General features: G+C 61.6%; 1 protein-coding gene across 4 annotated transcripts in view; it reads left to right on the plus strand.

Annotated features, from left to right (window-relative positions):
- The window catches only part of SPEG (striated muscle enriched protein kinase), a 39,662-nt gene that overhangs the window by 8,965 nt on the left and 7,666 nt on the right, over positions 1–23,031 (plus strand). For 2 of the 4 annotated variants that reach the window (XM_030454531.1, XM_030454534.1), the window contains exons 2-29: positions 4,752–4,841; positions 5,068–5,449; positions 6,549–8,062; positions 9,062–9,205; positions 9,880–10,062; positions 11,679–11,890; positions 12,156–12,244; positions 12,445–12,623; positions 14,683–14,943; positions 16,363–16,521; positions 16,663–16,852; positions 16,980–17,209; positions 17,367–17,486; positions 17,861–17,965; positions 18,070–18,276; positions 18,416–18,539; positions 18,950–19,122; positions 19,932–20,044; positions 20,257–20,425; positions 20,509–20,602; positions 20,933–21,133; positions 21,298–21,358; positions 21,557–21,634; positions 21,793–21,965; positions 22,071–22,097; positions 22,339–22,491; positions 22,697–22,739; positions 22,836–22,904. In XM_030454531.1, the coding sequence (XP_030310391.1) occupies positions 4,752–4,841; positions 5,068–5,449; positions 6,549–8,062; positions 9,062–9,205; positions 9,880–10,062; positions 11,679–11,890; positions 12,156–12,244; positions 12,445–12,623; positions 14,683–14,943; positions 16,363–16,521; positions 16,663–16,852; positions 16,980–17,209; positions 17,367–17,486; positions 17,861–17,965; positions 18,070–18,276; positions 18,416–18,539; positions 18,950–19,122; positions 19,932–20,044; positions 20,257–20,425; positions 20,509–20,602; positions 20,933–21,133; positions 21,298–21,358; positions 21,557–21,634; positions 21,793–21,965; positions 22,071–22,097; positions 22,339–22,491; positions 22,697–22,739; positions 22,836–22,904 (5,543 nt within the window). The remainder of the gene's footprint in view (positions 1–4,751; positions 4,842–5,067; positions 5,450–6,548; positions 8,063–9,061; positions 9,206–9,879; positions 10,063–11,678; positions 11,891–12,155; positions 12,245–12,444; positions 12,624–14,682; positions 14,944–16,362; positions 16,522–16,662; positions 16,853–16,979; positions 17,210–17,366; positions 17,487–17,860; positions 17,966–18,069; positions 18,277–18,415; positions 18,540–18,949; positions 19,123–19,931; positions 20,045–20,256; positions 20,426–20,508; positions 20,603–20,932; positions 21,134–21,297; positions 21,359–21,556; positions 21,635–21,792; positions 21,966–22,070; positions 22,098–22,338; positions 22,492–22,696; positions 22,740–22,835; positions 22,905–23,031) is intronic. The other 2 variants (XM_030454533.1, XM_030454532.1) reach the window with 2 other exon arrangements.

Raw genomic sequence — 23,031 nt, forward strand, 5'->3', positions numbered from 1 at the left:
TGGGGCTCCTCACAGCTTCGCTTATCGCCGGCTCCAGCCCCGCTTGCAGAGGGAGCCTCCAGCTGCCCGCCTCTCCTCTCATCTCGGGCAGGAGGGGCAGACGGCAGATGCTCGCCACCCCGTTTACCAGCAGCGGGGCCGGGACCCCCATCGGGGGCATTTCCCCCCGGCCACCCTTTCTGCCCTCCGGAGTGGCAAATGGAGGCTGCTTCATGGCTGCCCCCCAGCCCCGCTGCTGGTGGTCACGGAGCCGGAGCCGAGGCTTTGCATGCGTCATCCCCGCCGCGTCAGGAGCATGCCTGGCACAGCCGAGGCTCCTCCGCGGTCCCGCCGCACGCTCCGCCGCCCAGCGAGGAGCAAGGACGTCACTTGGCCTCAGCGGGGGTGGAGGATGGAGGGGCATCTTTCCAGGAAGCCCCTTGGGGTGTACAAACCCACCCTACTGCTCCAACGAGCACGGGTGCATGGCCTCCCTGCTGTCACCCTGCCTTCTGGCCCAGCATAGGCCGAGGAGGGGCTGTCACCCGCGGGCCCTTCCCAGGGGTGTTGAACGTACCGGGGGACACGGATGCCGAGGGATGCTGGAGCCCGATGGAGGTGTCTTTCTGGGGCAGGGTGGGTGGCACTGCCTAGCTGCCTCATCTGCCCTTGGGGACAGCAAGCCCGTGTGGTGGGGCAGGGTCCTGCTCTACTGGCTGACCATGGTAGGTAGTGGGACACCTGCACTCCAGGCAAGCCACCCCACTGCCTCCCCACCTCATCCCATCCCTGCTGCCTGTCTGCCTGTGGCACCGGTGCCATGTGGTGCTGGGCTCCACATGCCAGGTGGTGGCAGGCTGCACAGGATGTGCTCCGTGGCCCAAGGAGCCCCTTCTCCCCCTTGATCTCCCCTGGCCCCCTGGATGTGGCTAGGGACATGCCAAGGCCAGAGCAGGACCTCAGCTCAGGCTAGGAGATCTGTGCCTGGAAGCAGCACCAGGTCTCATCTGGCTGCCTGATGGAGCAGGGCTGAAGCCAGGTGCTGATCTCAGCCAGCTCTTCTCCCCACCGCAAGGTGGGTGTACACAGAGTGGGCTCCTGGGATTCTCCCACCCCTTTTGCCAGGGTGCAAATGAAGTTCAAGACAGGAAACCTCTCTGTCTCAGACCCCTTGACCCAGACCCCAGCTCTTCAGCAAGCTCAGAGCTTCTTCTGCCCCCTTTCCACCTCCTTACTTAAGGCTGATCGTGCATCACTCAGCACTCGCTCCCTGACAAGCTGCAGGTGGGTGCTGTGCCTGAGGAGGGTCCTGGGTGCCCCAATCCCACAGGGACTTGTTGCAGGGCAGCAGAGAGGGGGCTCAGCCACCCAATAGTTCTGGGTGATGAAGCCCAGCCCAGGCCCCTTGGGTACAGTCACCATATTTGATGGGGAGCTGGTGGCGCCAGTCCCTGGGGAAACCACAGGAGCACCCGATAATGGCACTCAATTGTATTTTCATTTTTTAATGGGGGAATTATTCGCCGATGGTGCAGTTAATCACTCATCTATCTTTCCCTGGCCTCGAAGACGGGCTGCCAGCCAGAACCAGCACAGTCAGCCGGGGAGGGGAGGGGAAGTGAAGTGATGCCTGGCTTGGCCTGAATACAAATGTGTCTCGTGCAGCCACTGCCCTCTGACAATCTTCACATGCAGGCAAGGGACTGGTGGGAGGCCCCATGTGCTGCCCATGAGCAGGGGCTTCTGCTGTAATGCCAGGAGCTTTGGGGCATGCAAAATAAGCCTGATGCCCTTCCAAGGGCAACTAACAGCTGGCCACGACTGGCTGGCTGTCCCCAGGCAGTGGCTGCCCCCAGGGGCCATCTGTCCATGACACTGCCTGGGAGCTGTGGGGAGAAGGAAGGTCTGTCAGAAATGAAAATGTGGCTTCAAGACAAAAAAGGCTTCAAGAAATGTGTGTGTCCAGGCCTGGGCTCCACTCTGGGGAGACAGGGAATGGGACATCAGTGTCCTGGGGAGATCCTGTCATGCAGACTGGCTGGGAAGGATGCTCAGTCCAGGCAGCCCAATGCTGCCTTTCAGCTCTCTGCATCCCCACTCCTGCTGGCCTTGGAGATCGCCCCATTGCTTTGCTTCCCCGGGAGGTGCTGTTGGTGCATGCCAGGACTGGCAGCTGGGTCACTCTCAGACAGTTCCTCCCTTGGCAAGAAGGTGCCCAGCTCTGGGCTGTACCGCAGAGGGCAGCCAAGCTGGCAGGGAGCTCCTGGCACCTCAGCCCTATGCTTGGGTCCCACCTGGCTGCCCAGAAAGTGAGGGCGAGTGTGGCTCCCTTTCCTCCAGCCCTGTGCCGACACGCCAGTCCCATGCTGCTTGTGCCAGGCAGCCTCTCTCGCGGCTGGCACAGCCTCCACAGGGCATGGGGGATGCTGTCCCCATGCTGGGCCAGTGCCCACAGCGGTGTCTGGGCCTGTGCCTGGAAGACACTTTGCTGGCCCAGTCCCCACTCTGGCGTGACCAGTGGCCTCAAAGGGGCTGCAGAGCATATGGGGACCTGTCTGGGCAAAGACCTTGATGCAGGTGGTGGTGCTGGGACAGCTGTGCTGCCCAGGGCTGTCACACACGGGCAACAGCCATGGCACAGGGCTGGGGTGCAGGGTGTCAGTGTGTGTGTGAGCACATGCACAAGCAGGTGTGTGTGATTGTGTGCGTGCTCAGCTGGGCATGTGCTACATGTGTCCACCTACACCCATCCATGGCTGCAAGCATGGGGGTGTGTGCCTGGAGGTGTGTGACTGTAGAGACCCTGTGAGCCTGCAGCCCGGGGGCATGTGTGTGTGAGCGTGTGTGTGAGTGGCACCAAGTATGCTGTGCCAGTGTGAGTGTGAGTGGTTGTGGGTGTGAGTGGTGCCACACGTGCTGTACTGGGGTGCAGGCGTGCAGACGTGCCATGCCAGCCGGGTGTGTGCATGTGTGAGCAGGCACGTGGCACAGTCCTGTGGGTAATGTTCTCTTCTCTTTTCCTTTGCAGAAGACCGGCCACTCGCGGCGCTTTGGGCGCTTCACGCATGGTGCGTTGAGTTACCAGGACCTGGCTCCCCTCCCACCACCCTGAGTGTGCTGGGATGGGGTCCAGCCCCACTGCCATGCTGGAGGGGGGCAGCAAGCAGAGGTTGGGCATGGACGGGCTGCACCTTGCCAGCCCTGAAACAGGGTCCCGTTCACCTGGGGGCTCCCAGTGACCCCCATGAGGACAGGCTGCTCCTGGCCCCACAACTCTGGTTCCTTAGGGGTTGCCAGGCTGTCATGGCCAGGCTGGGGAGCCCAGTGCAGTGTCAGTATGCCAGGCTGTAGAGAGATGGCTTGGAGTGGAGGGGAGCAGTGTGGCCTTCCACTGCACTGTGACAGTGGTGATAGGGCAGGGGGCATGTTGCTTGCCACAGGGGTGTGTTGCAGCAGCTTGCAAGGGCTTGGACAGTGTGAGGAGGGAAGGCTGACCCTCTCTGGCTCCGTGGTATTGGCTTCTCTGGGACAGGCTGTTAGAGTGGTGCTACTTTGGTCCAGCTTCATCCTGTCCATGGGGAGTCTCTCACTGGTGCTTTACCCCAAGCATCCCTTCTTGATCAACCAGAGCTGTGCCATGAGGCACGGCCATACTGCGCAACACTTGCCACTGGTGGAGCAGGGGATGTGTGTGTGTGTCCAGAGGTAGGGTGCTTGCACATGGACACACATGTCCATGTGCCCTAGTACACCCAGGAGCACTGAGCTGGGCTACAGGCTGGGGCTCTGGCCCCAAGCTGTAGTGCCCTGTGGGACATGGGGATGTTCAGGTGCTGCAGAAGCAAGGCCAGCCCACAGGGCAGCTCCAGCAGCTCTGGGGACAGGCCGTGACTGTCCTGCCAGGCAGGATGTAGCCATGGCATGGGGAGGGAATGGTGCTGTGCACTGCACAGGCAGGACAGTCTGTGTGTGAGGAGGGTCTGTGTGCAGTGCCAGAGTGGCATGCAGTGAATCTGGGTGTGGAATGGAGACATGGGGGGTAAGTCTGGGGGAGATAGACCTGTTTCCAGGCCCCTTGGGCACATGGCCCCTTCCACGAAGCAGGGCAGGGCTTGGGGTGCTCCTTGTGGGATCATGAGGTGGGCAAATGCCCAATCCTTGACCCACACCCAGATCTGAGCCGGTGTGGCCCACCCAGGTGCTGCCTGGCAGGTCCCTCCCCCAAAGTAACTGCAGGGAGATGGTGGGGACAAGGTCCCTCCCCCTGCCCAATGCGTCTCTGCAGGCCGGGCCGATAACCGGGTGTTGATGTCTCTCTCTCTCTTGCTGCCCCTATGGAAGCGAAGTTTTCCGCTCCTGCAGGAAGCAAAGCTACGGTAGGAAGACCTTTGTCTGATGCCAGCCCTCTCAAGAATTGGCCCTGTGCCCCAGCCTGCTGCCCTGCCATATCGCTGCCACCAACCCCCTGCCCTGCCTCCACATCTCCATTCCCACCACCAGCACCATCTCCCTTCCTCCTGAGATCTAATGCTGCTCCTGCTTGCTTTGCCTGCCCTTCCCCACCTGCCCTTGACCTGAAAAACTTTCCTACCCCTGACCCTGCCTTTCCCTGCTGGCAGCTGGTCACTGCAAGTCACAGTCATGCCCGTCACCCTGAAGCTGCTCAGGTACTACTCTCCTGCCCCTGGAGCCCGTGGGCCAACAGGGGGCAGTGCCAGCCTGGCCTGTTACCCATGTGTCCCCTCACCCCTTGCTCTCCTCCCCCCTCCCAGATTCGGAGACGGGTGAGGATGAGCCCAGCGATCCCCAGGTGACACAGCGCAGCGAGCTTCAGGATGATACAGCCTTCAGCACCCCCACAGGTGAGCAGGGGACACCTGGCTGTCCCTCCTACAATTGTTCTGCTGGCCCAGCTTTTAGCGTCTCCATGGAAGCAGGAGCTGGGGTCTACCCATGCAAAGGGGAGAGGGCTTGGGGCAGCCTGCTTGGGACATGCTGGGACACCTCGTAGCTGTTCAGCCCACTCTAATCAGGGTTTTAGGCTCATCTCCATGTACACACGATGTCTGCTCACCCCTCTCCTTCCAGGTGGGTCCGACACCCTTGTGGATGCCTCCATGAACACAACGCCGACCTCGGTGCTGGCATTGTCACAGGCAGAGGAGCGCTCCAGCTGGTCGGGCAGCCAGCAGACCGTGGTGGAGAAGGAGACGGATGCCAGCCTCCCCACACGGGGACCCTACCTCCGCCCCACTGCCTGGCAGCAGCCGCAGGGAACCCCAAGGCAAGCAAACACACCGGCCCCGCTCGGCGCCGAGGTCCGGCACCTGGGCGTGGAGCCACTGGTGCGGGCATCAAGGGCTAATCTGGTGGGCACGAGCTGGGGGTCGGAGGATAGCCTTTCAGTGGCCAGCGACCCATACGGCAGCGCCTTCAGCCTGTACCGAGGACGGGCGCTCTCACTCCATGTGTAAGTAGCTGGGAGAAGCACACGAAGGGGACATTGCGCTGGGGCCATCTTCCAACTCCTGCAGCCATCTCCTCCCCTCTGCCTGGGCTTTCTTTGCCTTCACCGTGCCTGGATGAGGAACGGGGGCTCTGAGCAGTGGGCAGCCTGTTCATGGTGAGGAGGTGGGAGCAACCCTGGTGTAGGTCCTTGGGTGATGGGAGACACACGGAGTGGAGTCCCCTTCTGCTGGTGCTAGGTTGGGACCAGGAGTAAAGTCTGTACTGCTGTACAAGATGGAGCACCCCACCTACAGTGTGTCCCCCTGTTCTGCCCAGACACAGGGGCTGTGCACAGCCCAGGGTGTGGTGACCTGGGGGTGTGCAGCAGCCTGGGACACCCACTGGCAAGGCTCTGCCAGCTGAAGTCCCCACCACACAGGGGTGGCAGCAAGGGCTAAGGACATGCTGCCTCCACAGGACTTGCTGGCTTGCTCAGAGCCCCTATCCCTCCCCATCAGCTGTTGTCCTCAGATAGCTCATTCCTACAGGCCTTGCTCCTTTGACTTCCATCCTGCCCCTTTTTTTGTTCAAGGCTGCTTGTTCTCCCAGAACCTCATCTTCACCTTATGATTTTTGCACCACAAATGCTGAGCCCCCCTGGGGGCAGCGGGGGCAGGGGAATGCATCTGCAGTAGCACGTGTGCAGTAGGGGGTTGTAGGCTTAGGGACCTCTCCACCTTACAGAAGAGCTGGCCTGTACCACAGTGCCCCAGCACACCAGGACAGCCTGGCAAATTGGGGTGCCCCCTAGTCCTGGGGGGATGACTTGCTGGATATCCCAGCATCACCTTACTATCCTACATGGGTATCCTTGCACAAGGGAACACTGCTGTGTCATAGCAGGCCAGGACTCTCATCCAACCCAGCCAGCTCCCAGTGGTCTCTGGGTGTCCAGATTCACTCAATGGGGCCACTTAAGGCTCTCTGGTCCTGGGGCTTCCGTGGCCACATGCCCCCTTTGCTGTGCCCCATTGGGCACTATGGTGTGGGCTGGGAGCAGGCATGCATTCAGCTAGTGAGGATTGGCTCTGAGCCATGGTCCTCTGTCTCTTCCCCTGCAGCAGCATCCCCCAGGGGGGCTACCGGAGAGATGAGCCCCACAGCGGCCCCACCTCTCCGAAGCCTGGTGCTGAGCCCCCGAGGTCCCCTACTGCCCTGCCACTGACCACCAAGCCGCCCATCCTCCGCTCACCATCTCCCCGTGCTGGACTTTCACCCACCAGTGCCACATCCCAGCCAGGCACCCGTGGCCCTGGCGTCCCCTCCTTCACACCTGTGGCCCCCCGCAAGAAGTCCTCGGTGCCGGCTGAGTACCAGGACACTGTCCCCGAAGAGTATGAGGAGAAGATCAAGAAACCCAAGTCCTCAGGGTACTCACAGGGCAGCACACAAGATTCCCGTCCCCAGACACCCATGAGCGATACCTCTGGACGCATCTCTGTCCGAGCATCCCCCAAGCTGGTGCGTGCTGGCTCCAGGATCTTTGAGAGGCTGCAGTTCTTTGAGGAGCGGCGGAGGAGCTTGGAGCAGGCAGACAGCCCCTTCCCCTCATACCCCTTGCGGAAGGCACGCTCTTTTGATCAGCCTGGCTCTGGCTCGCGCCGTGCTGGCATGCTGGGCAGCTCACAGGAGGATGTCCGGGAAGGTGGATACTGGGAGCCAGGCAGCACGGCAGCATCCCGGCGTTTGGCCTTCCGTCAGAAAGCGGCATCCTTCGATGAGCGGGGCAAGTTTGCCAGCCGTGTCTATGCCATCGAGCACAAGTTTGCGGAGGAGCTGACTCGCATCAAGCGGACAGTCTCCAAGCAGCAGCTGCGGCGCTCCCAGGAGCTGTGCAAGTCTGGGCTGCCCCCTACACCTTCGCCCCCAGCAGCCAGTGAGCCTCCTGCCTCCCGTGCCCCCCGCCCCCCTTCCTCACAGGGTGCAGGTGGACGCAAGGGGCTGCCACCAAAGACCTCCCCGCCAGCAGAGAGCACACACGTGATCCAGCATCTGGCACTTTCCAGCGTGGCAATGGTGGGACCCAATGGGGAGCCGGAGCCAGGGGGGCAGCGTGGAAGGAAAACCCCATCATGGGGCAGTGCAGCAGCTAGCCAGCCCGCTGAGGTGCGGGATGCAGGTGCCAGGAAGGGTCTACAGCAAGAAAGCACTGGGGAAGTGAAGAAGAAGGAGCAGTGGCTGTTAGCACAAGCCTCCCCGCAGGGACGGGCAGTGCTTTCGCAGGCCGGTCCCACCGAAGGCAGCCCATACCCCGATGGGGGCCCTACCACTGGAGCCCGTGCCCCTGGAGCAGTGAGTGAAGCCCTGGCTGCCCGGCTGTCTGTGCCCCACGGCCTGTACCGACGGCCAGAGGCACCTGTTGAGGTGCGGTTCCTACCCTGGGCAAAGCCAGGGATGGATCATGAGGCTCGCCTGGAGAGGAGCTGGGCAGGGCAGCATGGCACAGGCAGGGAAGTGGAGAGAAGGCAGACGAAAGTGTCGGAGAAGAAGGAGAGTGGCCGGATGGCTCAAGAAGGCAGGAGCATGCGGAGCAAGGGGAAGGGGCGCCGAGCCAGGCCCACCTCTCCAGAGCTAGGTAGGGCTTTCTGGTCTCCTGCAGGTACAAAGATGAGATGGCCCAGCCAACCCCTGAGTGGGATGGGGGACCCCCAGCCTGCCCCTGGGAGGTATAGAGAGCCCATGTTGTGCCAGAGAGCATAGGGCACATGGTAGGGCAACAAGGTTTAGCAGGATGGGGATGCTGGCACCAACCAGTGCCCTATGATAGACCAGCCTGGGAACCAGTTTGCTGGGCCTCGAAGTCATGACACTTGCTGATGTCCCCATCCCTCTTGCCTGGCACAGGAAGGGTGCACAGTGCTTACTTCTGGCACCTAGTGCTAGGCTGGTCCATCCCCCTGGGGCACAGGGCAACGGTGGCATCTTGTCCTGGATAAACCTTGCACAGTGCTCCAGGCAAGGTGTGCAGGCCAAGCATCCACAGGGTTGTCTTGGCCAGGGGAGAGGTACCCTGCCAATCCCAGTGTGGAGAGGTGAGACCAGACTGTACCCAGGCTGGGATCTCCTTCCAGACTCTGGTCTGGCTGGATCAGTGCCAGAACCACGCGCCCGAGGCTTCTGGCACAGCCCCAGGACCTTTGCCTGTGTGCTGGGGCCATGGGAGGGGAGTGAGCTGGGAGGCTGATGCTGATGTGGCAGGGCAGCACAGCCAGCACCACCGGGGGGCTGGGAAGAGCTTGGAGTGTGGGCAGCAGTGGGCTGTACAAACCTCTTCCCTTCACACCCTGCTTTCGCCTCATCCCTTGTGCTGTATGGGGATGCACATCAGGCTGTGCGCTCCCTGTCCTGTGGTTCCCAACCTGTCCAGCTGCAGGTACTGTGCCACAGTGGCCCCTGATGCCACCCTTTCCTTCACTGCATAGCCCAGGGACCTGCTAATGCCTCAGTGAGGCTGTGGGGCACATGGTGGCTGGGATGGACAGGCCCCTGCTCTGTCTGCATGCCACCCAGAGTGGCTCAAGACCCACTCATTTCACCCCACTGACAGCCATGGGGCCCATGTCTCCCTGTCTAGAGTCTTCCGATGACTCCTACGTCTCAGCGGGTGAAGACCCCCTGGAAGCCCCCATCTTTGAGATTCCCATCCAGGACATGGCAGTGGCAGTGGGGGCAGAGGTGCTGCTCAAGTGCATTGTTACAGCCAACCCCCAGCCAGAAGGTGAGTGACCAAAGGGTCTATCTGAGGGACACTCTGCATGTCCATGTCGCCCCTGCTAAGCTGTCCCTTGGGGCCACCTGAGCTGTACAGAGTAGGACATGCAGCCCCGAGCTGGGTGTCTCAGGGAGGTGATGGGAGCACCGCTTTCACCCTGGCTCCCCCCAGGCAGAGTGCTCGGGTACTACCTGATAGGACAGGGTGCAGGCAGGGTGCAAGCAGGGCGTTTGCCACTACCCCATGTTGGGCTGTTGGTAGAGCAGGAGAAGGGCTGGCTGCTGGGCACTGCAGGCAGGGAGGGGTGATGCTCTGGGTGAAGCTCAGGTGGTTTTTCGGGGGCAGCCCATTAGGGCTGATGGGCTCCAGGCTTGCTGTAGTCGGGAGATGGGCAGGGGCAGCTGGGCAGCCAGAGCAGGCACCAGACATAGAGTCGGGGAGAAGGGATGCGGCTTTGATTTCCTTCTCCAGCCTCCACTGGATGGCAGAGGATGTCAGGAATCAGAAAGAGGCCGGCCCCGCTCCCTCCATCAGGGTCCGTGGGAACCCGGGGCCTCTCCTCATGGCAAAGGGGTCTTCGGGCCGGGCAGGGCAGCCCCTGTCCTCACCGAGACCCTGCAGAGACCCTCAGGGGAGCTTGGGATCCCCTACTCGCGAGTGACCCTTATCTCTGCCGTCAGTGTCCTGGAGGAAGGACGGGGTCCAGCTGCGGAGCAGCACGACGAGGCCCATCAAGGCAGAGGGGGAGCGTCACACCCTGCTGGTCCGGAGCGCCCGGGTGGCCGACGCTGGCCTCTACACCGTCACTGCGACGAACGAGGTGGGGGCGACCTGCTGCAGCGCCATCCTCAGCGTCAGGCCCGGTGAGTGCCGGCGGGGGGAGCGGAGGGGAGGCGGGTTGGGGGGAGGGCTGGAGGGGAGCCTTCGCCGCGGCAGGCGAGCTGCCAGCTCGGCCGCTGCAGCTACTGGGAAGAAAGCGGCTTCCTTACCCTACAAGGCTCTGTCTGAACCAAAGCAGATGACGTGCCGCCGGCAAACACGGAGGGACCTTGCCGTCGGGGGGGGGGGGGGGAGGAGGAGCAGGGTCAGTCTGTGAGCATCCCCCAGTGCCCGGCATATAGCTCAGTGTCTGGCCTCCCGCCCCTGTCCTGCACCATGGGGGCACCCAAACCTGCCCTCCAACCCACAAACCGTGGGGTACCTCTGCCCTCCAACTCGCTAGGCGTGGGGATAGCACTGCCCCACAAGCTATTAGCTGTCAGGACACCAAGCCTGTTCACCAAGCTGCCAGCCTGGGGATACCCAACTTGTCTTTCACCCGGCTGGCCGTGGGGACACCGAGCCTGACCCAGCCCCATCCTGAGAGCGTCCCAGGGCAGCAGAGGCTCAGAACTGCCCTGGGGACTGGAAGCAACAAAAAAACCACGGGCTCCGTGGTGCGGCGTGGCTGTACACCTTCGGGCAGCAGGGGGCTGGGGCACAGCAGCGGGGGCCGCGAAAGGGCCCGACAGCCCCCGGCCCCGCCGCGGGCCCTCCCCCGCGCTGCTAGCCCAGCCCCGGGGGCCGGCCGGCGCTGGGGCGGGGAGAGCTCAGGGGGCCGGCGACGCTGGGGAGTGGAGACGAACGCGGCACCAACGCACCGGCCCCGGCAGTGGCAGCAGCGTCTCGGCAGTGCGGCCCGGCCCGGTCCGGAGCGGCGTGGCTCGGCTCGGCTTGGGGCAGGGGCTGTCGGGGTCGCGCTCCCCGGTGAGTGCTGGGGGCAACGAGGGGGGCGGCAGGACAGCGTGCAGGGAGGACCTGGGGGTCGAGCTCCCCCAGCTCTCGGCCCTGGGGCTACCTGCGGGGGGGCACAGCCCTCGCCCTGCGACGGGCAGCCCACCCGCCTGCCCCCGGTAAGGGGAGCGGGGGGGTGAGGGCACTTCGCCAGCTGGGCTGGAGGGGGGCCAGCACCCCCTGCGCGGCGGCCGGGTCCTGCCAGCACCTCGCGCTGCTCACTGCTCCCCACCTCGGAGCCCCCAGCCTCGGCCCCCGCGCGCATCCCGCACCCGGCCATTCTCCCATCCCGACCCCGGGTGGGCTCCCCTCGCACGGGCTCGGCCCTCCGGGGAGCGCGCAGGCGGCTGGCAGGGCTGTTGGCGGAGCGCAGCTGCCAATGTCACCTTCAGCCCTCGCCAGCCCGAGGCAGGGACAGCCATCCCGGGAATCCGTGCGGCTTAAGGATGGGAGCGCGGGCTGCTGCGTAAGAGCCACTTGAGCCCTGCTGTCGCCTTGCGGGATATCGCGTCCCCTTATCGTCCCGTGGAGTGCTTCTCACCCCACCTCCCACTGAGCGGTCCTGCACCCCTTCGCTGCTGGGTGCTGCGCTGCAGAGATGTGTGGGATGGCTGTCTCTGGGGTGCAGGGTGGTAGAGAGGGTGCCCTGACCTGCATGCCCGGCTCTGGCTGCTGCCAGCTCCTTATCCAGCCTCTTCTGTGCTAGCCCCCGCCGTGGAGCGGCATGGGAACTTGGCACCCCCCCTCGGCCAGGGCAGCCCCATCACCTCTGACGAGGAGTACCTGAGCCCCTTGGAAGAGTTCCCCGAGTCTGGCACCCCCCAGCACCGACCGGCCATGAAGTTGCAACCTAGAGCCGAGCATGGGGCTGCCCACAGCTTCCCAGAGAGCACCTTCAAGGCTGCACCCACTTTTGAGGTGAGATGAAACCCCTCCTGTAACTGCAGCCCTGTGGTCCCTGGTGCCAGGTCAGGCTTTCCCATACCCTGATGTTGGGTGCTCACAGCACCTGGGCAGACTCCACCCCACCAGCTCCCTTGGTACTCCAGGACTTGTGATGTGATGGGGGACACATAACCCTGGGTTCATTGGTGGGGGACACATTGTCCTGAGTGTAGTGGTGGGGTTGCATGGCCCTGGGTGCAGGCAGGTGCTCTCAACTCTCTGACCCCTGCTTCCCCAGGTGTCCCTGTCTGACCAGTCGGTGCTGGAGGGGCAGGATGTCAGCATGAGTGTCCGCGTCCGTGGGGAGCCCAAGCCCATCATCTACTGGTGAGTCCTGGTGCTTGCTGGGTCACAGATGGTCAGGAAAGGAGGGGACAGGCACAGTGACCTCCCCATTTGGGGATGGCCAGCTTGGAGCTTTGGTCCTGAGCAGGGTTGGAGTTGGCGGAGAGGGGTCTTTTAGGGACAGCCAGTCTGGGTGTGCAGGGCCTAGTGTGACCATGCTGCTCTGCCTGTGTCCTGAGCAGGCTGAGGAACCGGCAGCCAGTGAAATACGGCCGCCGGCACCACGCAGAGGCAGAAGGAGCACGGGGGCTCTTCACATTGCACATCCTGGCGGCAGAGCGCACCGACACTGGCTTCTACACCTGCAAGGCCGTCAACGAGTATGGCACCAAGCAGTGCGAGGCCAAGCTGGAGGTCAGAGGTAAAGCTTCCTGGGCGTGTGTCTCCCCCCTAAAAGGACCAGCTGTCTCCAGCACCCTGCATGAGCTGTGTGGGGAAGGGAACACTGCAGAATCCCCTTGGCGGTGCTGTGGGAGAAGGGGATAAGCCAGCCTGCCCTTCCCTGCTGCAGCTCAAGCAGGTGCAAGCTGGGAGCAAGGAAAGTGGAGCTGTGTGCCTGGGGCTGCCCACAGAGTCTGGGCCTGCAGCAGAAGGCGGGTGGCCTTGCTGCCAGTGTGCAGCATTACGCATCTATGAGCTGTGCCAGGGCCCCCAGCCAGTCAGACCCAGACCTCAATGCTCCCTGCAGTCCAACTTTACCCCATGTTTCCCCACGTCTTCATTGCTAGAGCCAGGTGCTGCTCATGGCTGCATAGGGAGGCTTTTTGACCTTAGTGGCCCTGCAGGGGACATGCCCCCTGACCCTGCTGTGCTGGTAACTCCCTCCCTGCCCCAGGCAGCCTGCAAGCCGTGTGCCAGGCACCGGGCAGCTTGGAGAGGTCCCCTTTGTCTGTCTCCAGCAATAGCCTGTATGCATGGGACTGGGTTTCAGCCCCTTTCCCTTGCCCTCCTTCCAACCCTGCTGTGGTACTCCCAGGACCCCAACATATGTGTGCAAATATGGGGGTGGGGGTTGGGACTGATAGCCAGGTACTGTCTGGCATCCCCTGAGGCCAGGGAAGGAGCCTGCGGGGACAAGTGTTTCTGCCTCCCTCCTCTTGCCCTTTGCTGTCTGTGCCCTGCTCCCCCCAGCCCTCCCCGCTGATGGCTGCCTGAGCATCCTGGGCTGCACCCATCCTGCCCCGGCCTTGGCTGCACTGCTTGTACCCTGCCCGGACCCTGCTCCAGCAAAGTGCAGGGGTGGGAGCGGGAGCCAGCCCCGCGCCCCATGGCCAGCAGGAGCTGGGTGACAGCTCAAGCCCTGGCTCCTTTCGGGGGGCTTGGTAGGTGGCTCTGTGCCTTGGTGCACGCTCACACCCCTGGTCCCAGCGCTGGTGTGTGCCTGCGTGCGTGCTGTCCCTGTTGCTGCTGCACTAACCCTTCCGCTTGCTGACTGCGGTTTTTGTCTGTACGCAGGGGGAGTACGATAAGGGGGTGCATCTCTCAGAGCCGTGGCCGCGGGGCTCTTAGTTGGACACCTCTTAGGCAGTGGATCTCACCTTGTGTTATTACCTTCTGCTCCATCCGCCACCTCGTCCTGGATGCACCGCGGGGACGCGCGGGCCCTCCACTGTGGGCAGGGGCTTACGGGTTGGCTGGGGGAGGCCTAACAGAGGCCGGAGGGGGGAGTGGCAGGGCAGCACCAGGCACCCCTTCAGCTGGGCCAGGGCGGCTGTATGATGCTGTCTTGTCTCTTGCTCCATCCGTTTGTCCCTGTCCATGTGTCCTGCTGCTCTCCTTGCTGCCCAGAGAAGGGGAGCAGGGAGCTGAGCCCACAGAGGCTGCAATGCTGGCTGGGGCTGTAGGGAAGGGGCTGTGGAGCAGTGGCAACTCTGCAATAGTCACCTCAGAGCGTGGGGGACAGGAGATCATGGGGACCCCCACAGAGGACTACCCTGCCCCAGCTGCAGTGGGGAGAGCACTGTCTCCCTTGGCTTTGTGACGGCCACCCAGGTGCTGGCCCGGCCACCACAAGATGTCCCTCGCAGCCCCAGGGCTCAGGGTCTGCCTGGAGCACCCCTTGGCTCTGGGTCTCTTCTCTCTGGGGTTGGGGCTTGGTGTGTGGGGGGGTGAGTTGCGAGGCTGTGACCCTTTTTTTGTAGCTCTAATAAAATCTGTTTGGTAAAGCGCTGTGTGGTGTGTTCCTGGCACGGACACCTCCCCTCACCCTCCACCCCTCCCTGGCTCAGCTCTGCTTTCCACATTTTGTCTCCCATTCCTGCCCTTGCCCGCTGCACTCACTGCCCACTGCGCCGGGCCCCTTCCCTGCATGTTCCCCCCTGCCCTGCATGTTCTTCCCCTTCATCCCTATCACCACTCATGGTTGCTTTTCAGTTGCTGAGATGCATCTCTCTTTCTTTCTCTTCCCCCTTCCCGGGCAGCTCGCCCTGAGTGCCAGTCACTGGCCATCGTGGTTCCCCTGCAGGACGTGGTGGTCGGGGCGGGGGAGCTCGCCCTCTTTGAGTGCATGGTGTCTGGCCCGCCAGACATGGACGTGGACTGGCTGTCCCGGGGCCGGCTGCTGCAACCCGCCCTGCTCAAATGCAAGATGCATTTTGATGGGCGCAAGTGCAAGCTGCTGCTCACTTCCGTGCACGAGGACGACAGTGGGATCTACACCTGCAAGCTCAGCACTGCCAAAGGTAAGTGGCAGTTATGAAGCTCCCTAGGGTGGGTCTTGCTTGGGGCTTGGTCCCCGGAGGTGCTGGGGATGAACAGCTCCTCCCAGCCCTTGGTTTAGTGTTCTGGTCCCCCTGGGATGTAGCTGTGAGTGCTGGAGATTGGGACCAAGGTCACAGAGTGGTTGCTGCCCCAGGAGCTGGGGAGCTTTTTCCAGCTGGGAATGTCATATCAGTCAGAAATCATAGAATGGAATAGGGTTGGAAGGGACCTTAAAGACCATCTAGTTTCAACCCAGCTGCATGGGCAGGGACACTTTCCACTAGACCAGGTTACTCAAGGCCCTATCCAGCCTGGCCTTGAACACTTCCAGGGTGGGGCAGCCTCAGTCCTGTTCCACCCCACTCAGCTCCTCTACCAGCATGCATGCAGCTCCCACAAAGGTGAGAAAATGTACTTGCACCGTGGTTGCACCAGCTGAATGCAGCCCTGGAGCCCAGCTGTCTCTGTCCCCTGGCTCTGGAGCTAACAATACCTAGATCTGGTACTGACCTGTCTCTGCTGGCCTGGGTGGTGGCAACTTTCCGGGGGTTTGGTCCACACAATCCCTCCCACTAAGCCATCGCTGGTGGCAGTCAAGGAAGAGGACCCAGCATCTGTCCCACAGCTCCGACACCCCCCTGTATGTGTGCATGCTGCACACACCCTCTGGCCCCTGCAGTGGGACAGGGACAAAGGTCCCTTTCCTGTTCCTCACCCTGCCTGGACAGCCCTCAGCAGTCACCCTGGCTGCAGTGGATGCAGGGGGCAGCTGCACTCCTATCACCCTGCAGCTGGTGCCTGTGTATCCCTCCATGGAGAAGGCTATGTGCCTGTGCAAAAGCAGTTGTGCAACAGCAGTTTTGGGTGTAGAGAGGTCAGGCTGTGCAAGAGCATGGTGACAATCCCGGCCTGGGGTGGGTGACCACATTCTCATTGCAAAATGGTCCTTTCTGCAAATGCCTTAATTTGGAGCATTCAGCCGTCCCCACGCTGCCCTTGGTTGCTGCTTGTGTTGGCACTGCCTGCTTCAATGTCACCGACTAGTCCCCAAGGATCAGGCCTGCTATGACTCCCTGTCCTATGGGGACGACAGGGCATCCTCCCACCCTACTTTGCTGCTGGCATCTGTACTGCCGTGGGAGGAGGAAAGAGGCACTCCATGGCCAGCAGAGCCCCAGCCCTGGGCATGAGGACCTTTCACACACTTCTGCCCACCCTGCTCTGTGCAGGGACAGAGCCTGGCACCCAGCACACCCGGGCTCAGCCCCCACCAGGAGTGGGGTACACTCAGCTGCACCCATGCTGACTTCTGGGGCTGCAGACAGGGGTGTCAGAGGCTGCTCTCTTCTCTGCACACACATGTACCATGTGGAGCTCACCGCTGCCTGCTCTCCTTGCAGACGAGCTGACCTGCAGTGCCCGGCTGACAGTGAAGCCTTCAGTGCAACCGCTCTTCACCCGCAAGCTGGAGGACGTGGATGTGGTGGAAGGACGGACAGCACGCTTTGACTGCATGATCAGTGGGACTCCCCCTCCAGTGGTCATCTGGACTCATTTTGGTAACCCTCAAAATTGGAGAGCTTGCCCAGGCCCCTACAGGGGGCTTCTCCCAGTCCCCTTGGGGGCTGCACTCAAGGCCTCATTCCCAGCTGAGTCTGGCAGGGGTGCTTGTGCTGATGCTTTTGTGTGCCTCCATACAGGCCAGCCGGTGCAGGAAGGGGAGAATGTGAGGATTCAGCAGGACAGGGGGCTGCACTCGCTGGTCATTGTGCACGTGGGCAGTGAGGATGAGGGGCAGTATACAGTGACTGCCAGGAATGCCCATGGCCATGTGGAGTGCTCTGCTGAGCTTTATGTGGAGGAGCCACGGCCATCTGCTGCCTCACAGATGTAAGAGTCTGGGGTCTGCAGAATATGCATCCCCTCTGGTATTTGGGTGACAATGGGCTTGTGCAAAGCCTGGGGCCAGGGCTGGGGGCATCGTGCTCCCACTGTGAGTGTGTGTGGACTCTTGCAGCTCTAAGCTAGAGAAGATGCCATCCATCCCGGAGGAGCCAGAGCAGGCAGAGACAGAGACAGAGTGCTTCACCATGCCTGATTTCCTGAAGCCGCTGAACAACCTGGATGTGGTAGAGTCCAAGGAGGCTGTGCTGGAGTGCCAGGTGGCCGGGCTGCCCTACCCTTCCATCACCTGGTTCCACAATGGCTCCCGCATTGAAAGCACTGATGACCGCAAGATGATGCAGTGTAGGGCTCCCTGCACCCTCCCTGCCCCCTTGGGAAAGGGGGGGGACACCCCAGGAGGAGGCATCTCCCCCCAGACCTTCATGCCCCATGAGGCAGGGAGGGGAGCTCTGTGTCTCTTGGCTGGTGGAGTCTTACCTGTGTCCCCACTCCCCCTCAGATAAGGATGTCCACCGCCTGGTGTTCCCAGCCGTCAGCCATGCGCATGCTGGTGTCTATAAAAGTGTCATTGCCAACAAAGTGGGAAAGGCCACATGCTATGCACACCTCTATGTCACCGGTAAGCAGCAGCAGACACCACCAGGTATGCACAGCCACTCATTGCCACTCTGCTAGGCTGGGGGTCAGTGGCTTTGTAGGGCAGTCCCAGGGTAACAGGATCCCAGGGCAGTTCGGGTTGGAGGGGACATCAGGAATTCTCTAATCCAACCTAAATGTGGGGTCAACTGTGCAGTCCTTACCTTGAGGACTTAGAATCCATCTCTGGACCCCCAGGTCCAACATGTGACTTGCTGACAGGCTGAGCCCTTGGTGGGGTATCAGTCACTACATCCATCTGTCCCCTCCAGCCCACTTCTCCCAGGGCATAAGGCAGATGCTCTGAGGAGCTGCGGTGGTGACCATGCTCATACCCCTGCCCACCTCCCCATGCAGACGTGGTGCCAACCCCTCCGGATGGGCCCCCCACTGTGGCCTCGGTGACCGGCAGAGCCATCACGCTGGCCTGGAACAAGCCCAGGTGGCTGGACACTGCCATAGGTGAGGAGGCTGGGGACAGGCAGTGGCTAAGCAAGGAGAGGGCAATGCTGTAATGGGGTGCAGGGGCCAGCTGGGGCTCTCCACCAACCCCTCTCTCAATGCAGACCCCAAATCGGTGACCTATGTGGTGCAAATGCAAGTGCTGGGCACAACACAGTGGTTGGTGCTGGTGGCCGGCGTGGGAAAAACAACCTACACAGTGTATGGGCTGACCAAGGGTGCCAAGTACTTCTTCCGTGTCATCACTGCCACGCCCAAGACCAACAGCAAGCCCTCCCCACCTGTGGGGCCTGTGCAGCTCCTGGACCGCGGTGAGAGGGGCTGTGGGGAGGGGACAGGTGGCAGCTCCTGGACCGGGGGGAGAGGGGTCTCTGTCCTTGGAGGGGTGATAAGCTGGCCAGGGCTGGGTGATGTGAGGTCTGGAAGTGGTAGTTATACTGTGTGTGACAGGTCCCTACCTGGAAGAGGCCCCTGTCATCCTGGACAAGCCAGATGTGGTGTATGTGGTTGAGGGTCAGCCAGCCTCTATCACCATCACCATCAACCATGTGGAGGCCACTGTCACCTGGAAGAGGTAGGACATGGTGCTGTGCCCATTGCCTGTCCCATGCCCAGCATCACCCCAGAGGGTGGACAAAGAGGGGCTCCTGAACCAGCTCTCTGTGCAGCCCATGGTGGGTAGTGGGTCCTTCCCTGGGCCCGGGCTGGATGTGCACACAAGAGCAATGTCCAGGGCTGTGCCCAGCCGCATGGAGCTTGTGGGGGATGGTGCTGCAGGGGTGCTAAGTAGGGTGCTAAGTGCTGTGAGATTCAGGAGGCTGAGCTAGCAATGGGGTTCGAGCTGCTTGCAGGGGCTGCAGAGACGGAGTCAGGGCTGTGTGTGGGACAAGAGGTGGTCATGGGGCTATGGGGTGGAAGGTCTCAATGGGACAGTGGGTCTGGGGCTGCCTGTGGGGCTGTGATGTGCAGCTGGTGTGCCCGCAGGGGCGGACAGGTGCTGGGGGAGCAAGAGGGCGCATGCGAGGTGACGATGCCGGATGACGACCAGCACTGCCTGCGACTGCTGCGTGTGGGCCGGGGGGCAGCAGGGCCGCTGGCCTGCGAGGTGAGCAACCGCCACGGCACTGCCAGCTGCACCCTCCACCTCCGCCTCGCAGGTAGGTGCCCCCACACCCAGGGGCTGTGCCCCTCTGCTGGGGGGTGGCATCGCCCTGCGGTGCTCCAAGCCCGTGTGCAATGAAGGAGTTGTTGCTTCACTGGATGGCACTGCTCCATGGTTCACCCTGCCCACGCGCCATGGGAGCACTGCGCCATAGCATGGCACTGCTTGCTCCTCAGTACTTCATACTCATATGCTATGGGTACGCTGTTCTTGCCCCATGGGGCTGAAAACTCATGAACCATGTGTTGATACTGCTGCCCAGTATCCTATACCCTATAGCTGACTTTTTGGAAGAAGTGTTCCATGTGCCTCATGACCGCATGCAGGGGGTGACACTGCCCTATGGTGTCCCCCACTCATGTGCCATGGGTGGCACTGCATATGGCCTCCTCCATGGGGGGATACACAGGCACCTGTGTATAATGGAGTGGCACTGCCCCACAGTGACCTATGGACAACAACCATGGGGGACACCTCCACGATGCCCCATAGAGGTGTCATGGGTGGCATTGCCCCACCTCAGTATGTAATGGAGACATGTAACCCACACATCCCCATGTACCATGAGTCGCACTGCCCCATGGTGCCCCACACCAATGGGTAACTGCCCTATGGTGCTGCAGGTACATGCCACATGTGGCCTGCACCGTATTGTCCTGCTCCCATGTGGCACTGCCCCATGGTGCTCTATGCCCCTATACCATGAGCTGGCACTTTCTCACTGTGCCCCACAGCCATACACCCTGTGCCAGTGGCACGGGGATGGCACTGCTCCATGGTGCCCCATGCTCTGTCTCTTGGCAGAGGCACCACGCTTTGAATCCATCATGGAGGACATTGATGTCCAAGAAGGGGAGACGCCACGTTTTGCCGTGGTGGTGGAGGGGAAACCGCTGCCAGACATCATGTGGTACAAGGTGGGTTGGGACCCCCTAACCTGCTTCCTTGCCCACAGTCCTTCCAGACCCACATCCTCTACTACCTTCCCTGGGCCATCATGCTGAGGCTTTGGTGTTGTGTTCACCCTCAGTGATGCAGGATGCACCCCATGCCCTGATCTTGGGGGAAGGGTTGTGGGAGCTTGTTGGGGAGGGGACAGGACCCTCCTGATGCCCCCTGTAACCCCCAGGATGGGGAGCTACTGGAGGAGAGCAGCCACCTGAGCTTTGTGTACGAGGACAATGAGTGCTCGCTGGTGGTGCTGGGTGCTGCCAAGCCTGACAACGGTGTCTACACCTGCACGGCAAAGAACCTGGCTGGGGAGATCTCCTGCAAGGCAGAGCTGGTGGTGCGGGCAGGTATGGCTGACTGGCCCCTGGTCCTGGGGTGGCAGCACCTGGGTCCCCAACTTGCTCCCTGCCAGCGCCTTTCCTTCCCCCAGCCCAGCCCTCTGCTGATGCCACCATGGAGGAAGATGCACTACACAAGGCACGACGTCTGACAGACTACTACGATGTGCATGAGGAGATTGGGAGGTATGGGACTGCTGGCAGGAAGGGCAGGAGGGGCACCCTGGGCACTGCAGGAACAGGGATTCTGGAGCTGCACCCTGGAGTTCCATCCCCCAGGAGTGAGCTCCATGGTCATATGCCAGATCCCGATGCTCTGGGGATGATGTCAGCTGTTGCTGAATGATCTGGCACCAGCTCAGGATGGGGCGCTTGGGTGTCCAGGGCAAAGCCAGGCCTGAATAGATCATCCTGGAGTGCTACCATGGCTGTGGGCACTGCCCAGCTGCTTGTGAAATTAGAGGTCTCCTGCTCCCCCTTTCTTATCCTCCCCTTGTCCCCACTGCCACATTGCAGGGGGTCTTTCTCCTACCTGCGGAGGGTGACAGAGAAGAGCAGCCGGATGGACTTTGCTGCCAAGTTCATCCCTGGGAGGACCAAAGCCAAGCAGTCGGCACGCCGGGAGCTGCACATCCTCTCACAGCTGGACCACGAACGCATTGTATTCTTCCGCGATGCCTTTGAGAAGAAGAATGCCATCATCATAGTCATGGAGCTGTATCCTCTGGGTGCTGCTTCAGGAGCACACAGTGCTGGGGATGAGGGAGGTCTTTTTTAAGGGGGTGGGTGAACTGAGTGAGTGCAGAGGAGCTGGGTGCCCAGGAGGAGTGTACAGGATATGGTGGAACATGGAGTTTCTGTGCTCCTTGACTGAGGCCCAGCTGTGCTGAGGAAGAGCTGCTGGACAGGATGGCGAGGAAACCCTCAGTGTGCGAGTCTGAGGTGAGTGAACCCTGGCGGTATAAAGTGATGGTGGATGGAGACAGTCTGGACACACAGAGGTCTGTCTCAGCCCAGGAATCTGCAATGCTTGTTTTGTCAGGCTAAAAAGAGGGCTACAGCCCACACCCCCTGCTGCATAGGGCCAGTGTGGAGCCCACCCATGGTCAGGGCACTCATCTTCCCTATGCTCTCATGCAGGTCCGGTCCTACATACGGCAGGTCCTGGAAGGGATCTGCTACTTGCACCAGCACAATGTCCTGCACCTGGACATCAAAGTGAGTGTGGGGCTCTCTGGCCCTCTCCCACCCCGGTCCCACATGGATGGGCTCTTGTCATGTTGTGGGGGTCTCGGTCCTGCTGATGGGGGACATCCCTTCCCTGGGGGAGCCCCTGCCTCCTGCCAAGCTCCTCTCTGCTCCATGCTGTCCTGTAGCCAGAAAACCTCTTGATGGCGGATTCAAGCAGTGAGCAGGTCCGGATCTGCGACTTTGGCAATGCACAGGAGCTGACACCTAAGGAGCCACAGTACTGCAAGTATGGCACCCCTGAGTTTGTGGGCCCCGAGATTGTCAACCAGAGTCCTGTCTCCAGCGTCACTGACATCTGGTAAGGGTGGCCCTGGAGTGGACACGGGGCTCCCCACTATGCTGGGAGGGACTGGGCTCCCTGCAGGGTTTCTGCGGTGCAGTAACCATTCTCTCCTCTCTGCAGGCCCGTGGGGGTCATCGCCTACCTTTGGTAAGTGGGTCCAGTGGGACCCTAGTGGAGGGAACACTTTCCTACCCCCTTGCTGCTTGCAGTGCTGGGGCTGCTGCCATGCACATTGCTTCTTACAGACAGCCTCCTCCCCAGCCACTCCTCTCTCTGCCTTCCCCATGGCACTGAGGCTGGGGTTCAGTGCCCCATCCTTGGTCCCCTGTACTTGCCCTGCTCTTCCCCATGTCCCCCTGGCCCAATGACAGTGTGCACTCCTCGGCAGCTTCACGGGAATCTCCCCCTTTGTGGGAGAGAATGACAAGACAACACTGATGAACATCCGCAACTACAATGTGGCCTTTGAGGAGAGGATGTTCCAAGGGCTCACCCGGGAAGCCAAGGGCTTTGTCATCAAAGTGCTGGTCAACGACAGGCTGTGAGTGCTGCTGGGTCCCCAGCCCCCACCCCTCTGGTGTGAGCATTGTGGTCAAGGGAGGGTAGAGATCCCTGTGCATTGGGGTGCACAAGGGCAGACTGGCTGCACAGGCCTGCTGGGGTGCAGCACAGGCAGGCAGACCCCCCTGCCCTTCCCTGGGCTGGCCAAAGCCCCCAGAATCTTACCCAGTGGTGTTGATTCACAGGAGACCCAATGCAGAGCAGACTCTGGAGCATCCTTGGTTCAAGGTGAGCCTGGACAAGGGACCCAACACCCAGCAGCAGTGGAGTTCCCCTGAGCCTCCTGTAGGCTCTGTGGGACACTGCTGTCCTCTCGTCCTCCAGACACTGGCCAAGGGGAAGATCATCAGCACTGATCACCTAAAGCTCTTCCTCTCCCGTCGGAAATGGCAGGTAAAGGCAGGAGCTGGGACAGGAGGGGACAGGCAGAGCTGTGTGCTGGGCAGGACAGGGTGATATCCCCTTGGTGGGATGGGGTGCAGTGCACGGGGCAGGATGGTGTCATGCAGCCTGCCTGGGC

The sequence above is a fragment of the Calypte anna genome, chromosome 7, assembly GCF_003957555.1.
Source record: "Calypte anna isolate BGI_N300 chromosome 7, bCalAnn1_v1.p, whole genome shotgun sequence".
Taxonomy (NCBI): domain Eukaryota; kingdom Metazoa; phylum Chordata; class Aves; order Apodiformes; family Trochilidae; genus Calypte; species Calypte anna.